Raw genomic sequence first — 11,292 nt, 5'->3', positions numbered from 1 at the left:
AGTGAGTGAAAGAATCAGCTCTAGATTGCTCTTATAGGCTCTGAACAGTAATTCACTCACTCATTCATTCCTTCCACAAATATTTCTTGAGCCAGGTATGTGGGACACCATAATGAACTGAGTCGTGGACATAATGAAGCTTATATATAGTAGGAGAGCATTTAGTAGGGGAGATAGGCATTAATCAAATAAACACACAGACAAATACAAGGGGACAAATAAGTGTTATTGTGGAGGAGTGCACCATGCTACAGAGATTGTACAAACAGGGATTAGTGGACCTGGTTGGGGAAGTCAGAAAAGCTTCCCTGAGCAAGTAACAAGTGAGCTGAGATGTCAAGGATAAATAAGAGTTAACTAGGTCTGAGAGGAGAATAGGAGAGGGAAACATTCCTGGTGAAGAGAACAGTATGTGCCAAAGTCCTGGGGTAGGAGAGAAGATGTTGAACTGGCTCTGAATTAGAGGCAGAGAATGAGGCAGAAGCAATCAGTTTTGAGGCCTTGGCACAAGGTATCTCCTGTCTATACCCCTGTTTGCTTTCTAGCTGTCTGGAAAGTCTTCCTCATCATGGAGCAAGACTAAAGAACAATGTCAAAAACTAGGTGTATCCATGAGGCATGACACAACACCAGCTAAAAAAATAACACTTGTCAATATTACCCAGCCACTGTCTTAGCAGTCACCACAGTGAGGTAACACCGCTCACGCCCACTGACTCAACACTGCATCAGGAGAATGGCGCCCTATCAGATTTTTCAACTTTTCAGGTAGAGATGCATTTCAATCCCAGCAGATTTATAGTGTTGACGTATATGTTAATGATTCATTTAAATCTGTTTAGATACCTAACATTTTATTGTTAATTTTCATAGACCAAATTCTTTTAGTGGGGAGAAGCTACAGGGAAAAAATGGCTAAGGATGTTGCCCATGCTGCACTATTTTGCTTTGGCACGTCTGATAGCCAGTTAAATCCCAGGAGGCAGTTCCTTGTGGCTTAAAAATGATCTGCCACCTTAGAAAATAGTCCTGGAACTTTCCATGTGTAAAGCACTTTCAGTCAATCATTAATTTGGCCCCCCTATTCTGCTGAGAGGTTATGCTCATTCTACAGATAAAATGGACAGATAAGTTGAGTGGCCTAAGGACACAAAACAATTCAGCTTTTACTTATCTCTCTTATCACCCTCACCAAACAGGGCAGACACACAAGGCCTTTCCAACTCCAGCACCAATCCTTCTACCCTGCAGACCAGTCCTAACCCCTGGGAGCAGCAGAGGAAGGCACAGTAGTTTGTTTCCTATTACACGCTCTCAACAAACTCCTCTATGCAGAGTGCCTTCAAGGCCAACAATAATAATGACTATACTGTGATTGGGATATTGGCATTGCAGATCAGAATATGAACTCGGTAGTGCTCAAAGGGGAATAAGAGCACCTAGGAAGTCACAATGGCTCACAGGTTAGAATATCACCATCCCTAAGGAGACTGCACTCCCAACACACACTCCCCCAAGACTTCCTTTCACCCCTCCCCAATGGCCCAGACAGTGGTCTCTTCAGTACAATACCTCACAGTGCTGTAAATCATCTATATACATGCCCTTCTCCACCCGCAAGCTGGGACCTCCCAGCATTGAAGCACCTGGCACAGGACCCAGCACACAAAAAGTTTATGAGTCCATGGCTTCCCTCCACCAAATAAGGAAAATAGGTACTCCCTTCCCAGAGTAGTAGACTTAGAAACTGATTGGCCCAACTCCTCCTGCTTCAGAAGAGCAGAGAATCACCCAGTTACACATGGCCTGGTCTCCAATCAGGTCTTCTGGCCCAGTTTAGTTCCCCAAATATTTCATAAGCGCGCACTCTTTGTCAGACTTCGTGGGAGGTGCTGGGGATAGTGAGATGAGCAGGACATTGCTTCAGGACACTCACAGCCTGGGGAGGGGACAGAGTTACACTTGGGCAAGTGCAAGGACAGACGTTTGATTCCTTGGCCAGTGTTCTCTCTCTACACTGTCCACTGGATATTCCGTAACTGGGAAATAGGACAGCAATATCGACTTCCCGCAAATAAACTTATAGGGAACACGAGAAAACGTGTATGGAAAATTGTCAGGCTCACCCCCAAAGGCATTATGTAAGGTACTGCCATACCCTGACACCGACTCCAAGGATTCAACGTTTCAGATATCTGTTCGACAAAGAAGCAAACAAGGGAAGGATGGGCTTATTTCCAAGGAAAAACTCAAGGGCTGCTGGGGGGATGAAGGGGAGGTGAGGGCATGTGAAATACTTGGCCCTGGTGCGGGGAATGGGAGTCAGGCAGCCAGGGTGCAAGAGGCTGGAAGGGAGAAGGGAAATTGGGACACCAGTGAAGGAGGGCAAGCCGAGAGGAAAGGGGTTCCCCTCGGGGCGCGAGGTTCTAGATGACACGGGGGACCGGGGTGCTGAAGGCACCGGGCGCCGGAGGAGGAAGCGGGCCGCCGCCGAGGCTGACAGGTTTCCCGGTGAGTCGCGCGCATCCGCACAGAGTCTCAGGCAGGCGCCCGGGGCCGCAGCTGCCCCGCCGCCCGCTGCACTATCGTGCGGGCCGCGCCTCTCCGGAGCGGAGCCTGCGGCGCCTCACCTCGGGTTGAAGTCCTGGAAGAGGCCCCTCAGGTTCATGGCGGAGAACTTCACCGCGGCGGCCTCCTCCTCCCCCCGCCCACCGCGCCGCGCAGTCTGCGCGTTACAGCGAGTTCATGGTGCCCGCGCCAGCCGCGTCCCCGCCGCCGCCGCCGCCGCCGTCACCGCCGCCGCCGCGAGAAACCTGAGCCACCGCCTCTCGCCCCCCCTCCCCTTCCGGGCTTCCGTAAGGCGGCCACGCATGCGCCTGGCAGGCCCTGGGAAGCGTCGTGGGTCGCGCGGGTCGTGCGGGTCGCGCGTGACGCCACTCCCCAGCCCTTCGTCCCTGCACTGCCCTCGGAGGAGATGGACACGGGCTGGAGGCTGTGAGGGGCCAGGGTCGCAGAGCCGAATGGGGACGCTGACTAGGTGCAGGCCTGCGGGGAGGGAGCGGGCCGCCCAGGAGGCCTGCGGTGAGGTCTTCCAGGACGCCTCTCACCTTGGCCCGTGCAGCCTTCTGTAGGTTTCCCTTAATGATCGCAGAGCCTCGGGGGCGCGGGGCGGGTAGGTGATACGTTGGCCAGGGGTGATACATTGCATTTTGGCGATTTCATTCCAGGTTTCACCTGTCAGAGCCGTCAGTGACTCCAAAGTCTGTTTTTCAACTTCTCTCCCAAGGCCCAGTGCACCTCAAGGAGATACGCTGCCCTTCCAAACTCAGGTTCTCCTGCACCAAAGTCATCTTCCCTCCCAACCATCTTCCCCTCCTGGTTGCCTCTCCTTTGACTACAGACCTATTCACTGGCCAGGGCGGTGGGGGAGGGGAGTCACAGCATGTGATCTAGTATACCTTCTCAACTTTGGGCTGATTTAAGAGTTTTCTATAAATACAGCAATACTTTAGACATTAGTCTGGTATCATGGATAACTGTTACAATGGCAGAGTTTCATGAATGGCAATTTTATATGAGTTAGCCCTGAGGGGGGTAACTTGAGAAGATCACAATTATTACAGTTCATACTATACCATAAAAGATTACCTTTCTTCTGAGAACTTGAAAGCATTTCACAAGTGGTAATTAGGCTTCCCAAACCCACTGAGGAATGGATATTATTATATGACCTGTTTTTGAGGATGACTAACCTGAATCAAGTTTGTCAGCTGCCCAAGAACCAGGACCCTGTCTCAGAAATTTTGGTCCAACTCCCCTGCCCATCCTCCATGTGGAGTCCAGTGTCTACCCCTGAGGAGGTTCCTAATGAACATTTGAATACAGGAGCTAAAGCCAAGACACAGAGAAGCTTGTAGGAAATTCCCTGGGCCACCAGCTAGTAAGGATGTCAGAGCAACGATGCAACTTGGTCTGGTTGAACCTGCAGCCCACATTCTGCTAGAAAGAGGGACTTGCCAGTAGTTAGATAGGCCAGCACCATCTTAATTGCAGGCAGCCTCACTCCAGAAAGACATTAAGGAGTGAGATTGTTCATCTGCTAGGACACTTAAGTAATGGGCACTGTTGCCCTTTCAAGAGCTTCACAGATAGAGACCAGGCAGGCTGCTTGGAGTACAGAGGCTCGAGGGCAGGTAGCTTTTAGTGACGTCCCAGAAAGTCCCGGAGTTGAACCTCTGCTCTGCAGGCCCACAGTTGGCCCAGAGATGACCGGTCTGGGGGCTGCCCAGCCCAGGGAATAGGACACAGATACACAACAACCTGCCAATGTATTCCTTTGCTCTGGCAAGCCAGATTGCCAAGGGGAGCACACAGGCCTGTCCATGAGGGTATATGAGAGCAATGGGACTACCCCAAGGCCTCACATCCCAATCTTCAGAAGTAGATGTACATAGACTGCTTCAATTTCACTGAAGGCACAGCCCAGTAATCTGGTGCTCTCATGGAAAGCAAGGTTGTCCTGTGGCTCACTCTCATGGGCAGGCTGGACATCAGGCATGTAACCAGCCAGTACTTCACAGCATAGTGCCCATGGGGTTGGTAACTGTCATACATCCACGTGAGGATGAGGTCCATGGGGCCCTTTTGGACAGAACATCTGTCTTGAGTGCAGGACAAACATGGCTTTGCCACTGATTATGTCTTGTGAACATTCCTTGGTGTCACACCCTTCATCCTGCCACCAACCTATCTTTATGCCTGGTCCCAGCTCAGGGACCAAGGACAGGTGGAGACCCACAACCAATTACTTGCTCCTGAAGGTCTCAGGATAGCCGCCAGGGATATTTGCCACAGAAGAAGGCCGGCGGGAGGCAGGCAGAAGGTCAGTGCTTTACCAAGGAGGCTGGAGTTCAGAGCAGGCTGTAGACCTGGCAGGGGAATAGGAGCTTTTCAAAGGAGCATGACTGTGGCTGAGACACATCATATCAGCCACTCAGGGGGCAGGCTCAGGGCACCTAGAGAATGTCAGAACCTTCCTGCTGTTGGGCAGGGTGGCTCCTATGTGCTCTGCCCCACCCTGGTCAGGAGTGGCTAGGGACCTGGGTGGTGTTTGCCTACACAGAGGTTGCTTTACATGATGCCACACCCTGGAAATGCCTCCCTGAAGGACCTGAGGGATGCTTGGGAAGTCACAGTTGCAGCCACTCTGCAGTCCATAACCTACTTAGGTGAGCCTGGCCCACACCAGTCAGTTCCCTCCAAAACTGGGCCTGCAGTATCCCTACTTCCAACCTGCAATGCCCCACAGGGTTTCTGGTCCAGGGACTTGTCCCAGGAGCACCCATTTCATGATGTGGTCCAGGGCTCTAGCTCACCTCCAGCTGCATCTACCTCCATGTCCCTCCCCATGCCAACCCAGGGCAATCCAGATAGGATCTGGCAGGTGCTTGATCTTCTGCCTTTCCTGGGACATCTGACCCCCTTCACAACCTGCATCCTGGGACCTCAAAGCCTTCACCTGCCCATGTCCTCTCCAAATCTTTAGTTGAGTCTGGGGGTGTCTAGGGCCTGAGAGAGCATCCTGATGACCACCTCTGTTATCTGCTACAGCATTTTGTCTGCTCAGACTGCCTGTTTGGGATTCAAAGTTCCCAGCCAGTTCTGTAGACAGCTGACAAGACACCCCTGCCCTGCTCTCTGCCTCTGCCCCACACAGCAAAACCTCATAGTCACCTGAACAAGGCCATCAGTTCAATCAAACGTTTGGGCGTCGCAAAGGGAATTATTTGAAAATAACTCATATTCACAGTGATTAGTCACACATACACATGGCAATGATTATTATTTACTAGGCACTAGGAGACTAAGCAAGAAGATACATCGCATTCTGTCAACTCTGCCTGAACCACACTGTCCTGAAAGGGAATTTCCTTCTGGGGACTGTCAAGTGAATATAATTGCACATGAACATCAGCACCAGGGTCTGAGCGGTTGTTCATGGGGACACATGCGGGACGAAGCCCCAATTTATGCAGACTGAGGCCAGTGTGGAGAGAGAGCATGCAGTGTGGGCAGCAGTGATAATGGGGGCACCAGTAGGAGGACACCTCCTTTCCAACATGGCCAGCTGGCTGCTGGCCTCCTCATCATGACTCATCACAGCACTGAGGACATTAATGGAAGCAGCACAGGAGCCTAGGGTGCAAAGGGCATGCAGGAGTTCTTGCAGCCAGCTCTCTGCGGGCCAGCTCCACTTTCAAACACTGCCAACCCTGCCCAGGGCCTTAAGGGCACACAATCTGGCATCTCACATCTAAGGGGCAAATGTGCATGATTTAAGTCCCTGGGTGATGACACAGAGTGCTCTGTGTCTGCGTTGTCATGGCTTGAGAATGAATCCATGGACCCTGTGGTGCCTTCTATAGAAATGGCTGTGACAAACAATGCTTCTACTCAAACATCGGTGGCAATGGGTCATGACACAACCCTTCCTAAGTATAAGAGGATGGAATGTAGTGTTCCCATTTATCCAGGGAGGAGAGGAAGACGACTTCATGCCTCTCCAATCGAAAGTTGCATAGTAGATGCTCATCAAATAGCTGCTATAATTTATGACAAAATCCCCTTCATTTCTGGCAGGAGTTTCTCAGAAAATCACATTTCCCTTGAAATTCAATACCTTTTTCCAGTGCCCCCCTACTTTTTGGCAGGTACTTCAAGTCCAGGGTCACATCTAATTTTCAAATTGTTTTATACATCTCAGCACGGAGGGAGCACCCTCTTCACTCTAGAGGACCTTTCTGCCTCTAAAATTTCATGGGGCTATGAGTTTTCTCCTTCCTTTTGATTCAAGGCCACTATGTTCACCTGTGAGTCTCTGCACCTTCTGCATTTCTGAATGTGCAGAGACACTGGGACAGGTGATACTAGTTACATGGCAATCCAGGACTTCCCTGTAGGAAGGTACACTGACAGGACATTGTGGAAGGATGATTCTTTTTCTTTTCTTTTCTTTTCTTTTTTATAAATCAGATCTAGCATGTCCACCAAAGAACGATTTTTCACTTCCTAGGAGGTCTCAGGGTATTTGAAATTCGGGTTCAGTAAATGTTTTCTCCACAATGATTTTCATATCATTCCTTACCTATAACTCATGAGGGAGCCTTTGCTTTATGACAGCCTAGGGAAGCTAATCTATCTGTGTATGTGTCTAGAGGCCATTTTCAAATAAAATACCACATTAAAATCCTACTGCAAATGTCTGGATGATTTCCAAAACCCTCTCCCTAACTTTACAACCCCAAAACAACAATGAGTAGATTATAGGCCAAATCAGATTCTATTCACCATCCACTGGAAAAATTGGTATTTCGATACTCTAGTGGACACAGGTGTCTAAAAGTCACTGTCCAATGTGACCTTTTATATCAAAGGAAGTGTTTTCATAGAGAGCTTCCAGGGTTAGTAATAGGATAGCAAGGGGACTTCTATAGAGAAAAGGCATGCTCTCTGTCATGGGGAGGACAGGTGTTTTAGAGCTGTTCCACTGGGAGAAGGGCACACTGTCATTCTATGTGCAGGTATGTCTCACTTACCCTAGTGTCCCCTCTACTAACTCAGGGCCTTCCAGAGGACAGAGGCCCAGAAGAAGCAGCAGCTATCAGGCCAGGTTCAGGAGTTGGACAGGAGAGTACAGGAATGAAGACCAGGGAAAGGGTGCTGTCAGGCGGGATAGTGCTGGGGCTGGTCAGAAATGCCAGTACCTGGGCAGAGTCAGCTCTGAGGAAACCCTAGGGCTCTGGCAAGAGGACCTGAGATGAAGAAAAGACACGGACTATACATACATCCTGTTTGATTCACATTCTCACCTTTCTACCTTAGGGCTGCTTTTAGTAATCTGAAAATGGAGACCTGACTTTTTGTCTCTTAAGAGATATTATGGAGTGGTGAGACACAGAAGACCAGGAACAGTGGGGCTGAAGATAAGTTCAGAGCAGACTTCTCTTTTACTAGCCTTATGATCTTGGGAAAATTAGCAAGCACTATGAGCCTTAGGTTTTTCATCTGCAAAGTGGGTTTGATAAACTTTTTGTAGGACTATTGGAATGTAGGCGATATATTAAAATGCATCACAACATGCCTGGCATATATTGGATCTTTAATGATAGGTAGTCATTTTTAGTATTATGTTGACCCTAGATCCCACCACTCCTTCCTCTGGAATTTTTTTTCCTATGATATATCAGAGAAGTTGGGCAATTTCTCTCTTAGAGGCTAAATTATTTGATTTGGCTATGAGGTCTTCCCAGCAAGGTAGAACTAAAAACACCCCAGAATTCAAGTCAAAGACCAACTCTATTTTCCCCATTTGCAGCTTCTCTACCATCCAAAACACTACTTTCATGCATTTCATCTCCATGGAAATAAGGTCCTTGCTTAGAATTGGACAATGACACTCAATGTAGGCTAAATAAATTGTCATTTTAGTGGAGGTTGTTCTGGCTTTTCCAGGACAAATAGAAGACTGTCCAGTGACATCATGATTTCAAGGACCAAGACCCTGATTCATCAGGAAATACTTGAAGATAATAGGGATAAAACATCTTGTTCTCTGTATTCGAATACACTGGGAAAAAAGTGCAGGACATCTTCACTATGACTAGCTGGAGATTCTCCATGATCCAAAGGGAACTTCTTAAAGCAATTTTCCATTTCAGACATTACTCTGATATCCAAGACACACCATCTTCCCAGTCTGGCAAGGTCACTCCCTGCTTCATTATAATCAATCCCTGCAGAGGAAATCACAGTTTCCCAAAGCCCCAAACAGCCTGGACTCAGGCTATTTATTTATTAAATTATTGATTTATTTATTTTAGGTGAGACAACCATTGGTTGACCTCACAGATTGCAAGGACCTTGCCAGTTTACAATCTTTTATTTTTTATTTTTTATGCCTACATCACCTGGTCTTCCTAGGCGGTCTCCCATCTAAGTACTAACCAGGCCCAACCCTGCTTAGCTTCCAAGATCAGACGGGATTGGACTTGATAAGGGTGGCATGGCTGTAGACAGACTCGGGCTATTTAAAATCGACTACTCTCCCCTGGAGGCCTACCTCATCTCCCCTTCTTTGACTTGTTCTAGAGGACTTAGGGGACACCTCAGCACCTTCCTTATATGACTGCGGGCCCTACACAATCGCTCTGTGCGTGGGTCTCTCCGGCTTATCCTAGTCTCCCCACCACCAGCACAGGGCCTTCCAGAGGACAGGGGCTCAGTGAAAGTGTGGGGAATAAATGAACCTCTGAGCCAGCGTCTTCTCTATTCCCATGAAATGCCTCCCACTTTCTCGAATGAACCAAGCAAATCCAGGTATATATAAATGTTTCATGGAATGACAAATGAGAAAGAATAAAATACAGGAATTAACATTTTATTTCTGTACTTCTTGACCACCTTGGATTTACTGGTGAGTTCTTTCACATTTCTATGGAAATCGTGTTCCAATGTCATGTGATCTAGCTCAGGATCACACACTAGGATGGAAGGTGTCCCAAACTGTGTTACATAGTGGCAAAACTCTCACTCTTGGACAGGTTAGTGAAAATACATGTATGGTCAACGTCACGCACAAACTTAGATTCAGAAACTGTTTACAACAACTGTAGAAAGACCAACATTTGAAAAATTGATAAGGAAAACAAAGTTCAATTTCTAAATCATCACAGGACCCCAAAGATCCTACAATACCCCCCACCCCCCACCACTGGTCCTGGGACCAAACCTGAATAATGCCTGCTGCAAGTGTGGCTCAGGACATCTCTTCCTCATCATTCTCCGCCTCTTTGGATAGATTTAGGAAGAAACTGAGATCCTTGCTATTGACCCCAAGCAAATAATCCAGGAAATTGAACTTGGTGGTTTCAGCGTGGGCCCTGGGACCCCACAGGAACTCGTAGCGAGCAAGATCGCTGTTGGGCAACTGCCTGTACTCCACATACAGTTCCTGCACCCAAACACTGGTGATGAGCTCCCTGGGCTCCCCATAGATGCAATGCTCCCTCCCATCGTGCACCCCCATGCCATTCAGGGCTTTCCAGACTTCCTCCTCAGGGGCACAGTCGCCCTCCACAAGAATCACACACAAGAGCATGACCAGGAGGCTGGTGTTGGGCAAAACGGGCCCTTCACCCACCATCGCATCGTAGATGAAGCCCCCAGTGGCGACCAGGAAATAAACGCCATCGCTGGGGTCCACTTCCTCCACCTCAATGCCAAAGAGCAGCCTCAGGCACCGCGAGGCTCGGCTCAAGATCTCAGGGAAGTGGTCCTGGTGCTCCTTGTTGACGCGACTCAGCACTTCTGACTTGGTGGTCGGCTCCCTTGCACAATACTTCAGCAACAGGAACCTCACCAGGTCGAACACCTTGCAACGCAGTGCCTCTCTAAGAAAGGACTCAGCGTTTCCCGGGTCCTGCCCGGTGCTTGGCCCCTCCCCAACTTGGTTGCTGGAGTCCTGTTCCACGGATAGCCTCAGTCTAGGGGTCACCATGGCAGTTGGGAAGGGACAGGAACTCTGTGGCCTCTGGGAAGGAATAAGTGTCAAAGTGCCAGGCACCTCTTCCGGGGTATCAGATGTGGAGGAGTCAGAAGACAGGATATTTTCCTCCTCAGAAATAAAGAATAGCATCTCTGGCAGATTTTCAATCCCTAATGGGACCAGACGATCTTCCCCAAGCTTGAAGAGCTCATTCATTTTACTGAGAGGCATGGTGACTCTTAGGATAGCAACTGGAGTGTGGGCGGAAGGTAGATGGTATGGACCCACAGCTGGAGGAGAAAGAGAGTGTGAGAGATCTCACCTGAGAAATGCACCTCAGGCGGCTCTGAGGAAGGCGACTTACAGGTCTCCTCTTTAGGGTGCTCTCGGTCCTCACAGCACTCTCCTGTTTGGGCGTCCCGTCCGCTAAGAACCTGAAGCAACAGGTGAGACGGCTCCTCAGGGTGCAGCTGGCACAGTCCAACTCGTGGGCTGACAGTATAGTGGGTAGATTTGGGGACTGTCGGGTCTCTTTGTGGGGTGGGGAACCCACTGGGTACACATACAGGGCGGACAGCTCACCTTAATTCCTGGCACTGCCTGGCCTGCATCAGCTCTGCAACATGAGGACACGTACCTCAGACCAAGGCCTGCACCTACTGGATCCAGCAGCCCCTGCAAGACAAAACCAAGGGGGACATTAAAGTGCAGATGTCCAGCAAAGCCTGGAGCCCCAGTGCTGTCAGGAG

At 49.3% G+C, this 11,292-nt stretch overlaps 2 protein-coding genes and 1 pseudogene across 2 annotated transcripts in view; all 3 read right to left on the bottom strand.

Annotated features, from left to right (window-relative positions):
- The window catches only part of TMEM185A (transmembrane protein 185A), a 34,884-nt gene extending 32,087 nt beyond the window's left edge, over window positions 1-2,797 (bottom strand). Inside the window, exon 1 of the mRNA XM_006903838.3 lies at window positions 2,631-2,797. Within this exon, the coding sequence (XP_006903900.1) occupies window positions 2,631-2,668 (38 nt within the window). The 5' untranslated portion in view covers window positions 2,669-2,797. The remainder of the gene's footprint in view (window positions 1-2,630) is intronic.
- Window positions 2,798-8,954: 6,157 nt separating this feature from the next.
- On the bottom strand, window positions 8,955-9,073 carry LOC112471040 (annotated as a pseudogene).
- Window positions 9,074-9,814: 741 nt separating this feature from the next.
- Window positions 9,815-10,774, bottom strand: LOC102884870 (melanoma-associated antigen 10). Its single transcript, XM_006903839.2, has one exon. The coding sequence runs from the start codon at window positions 10,772-10,774 to the stop codon at window positions 9,815-9,817; it is 960 nt and encodes a 319-aa protein (XP_006903901.2).
- Between the last annotated feature and the right edge of the window lie 518 nt (window positions 10,775-11,292).

This window comes from Pteropus alecto, unplaced genomic scaffold (genome assembly GCF_000325575.1).
Source record: "Pteropus alecto unplaced genomic scaffold, ASM32557v1 scaffold5800, whole genome shotgun sequence".
Taxonomy (NCBI): domain Eukaryota; kingdom Metazoa; phylum Chordata; class Mammalia; order Chiroptera; family Pteropodidae; genus Pteropus; species Pteropus alecto.
This window is presented reverse-complemented; position numbering and strand designations above follow the sequence as displayed.

Bases quoted from the DNA above. Each gene is read 5' to 3' on its own strand.
- LOC102884870 (XM_006903839.2), bottom strand. From the start codon at position 10,774: ATGCCTCTCAGTAAAATGAATGAGCTCTTCAAGCTTGGGGAAGATCGT.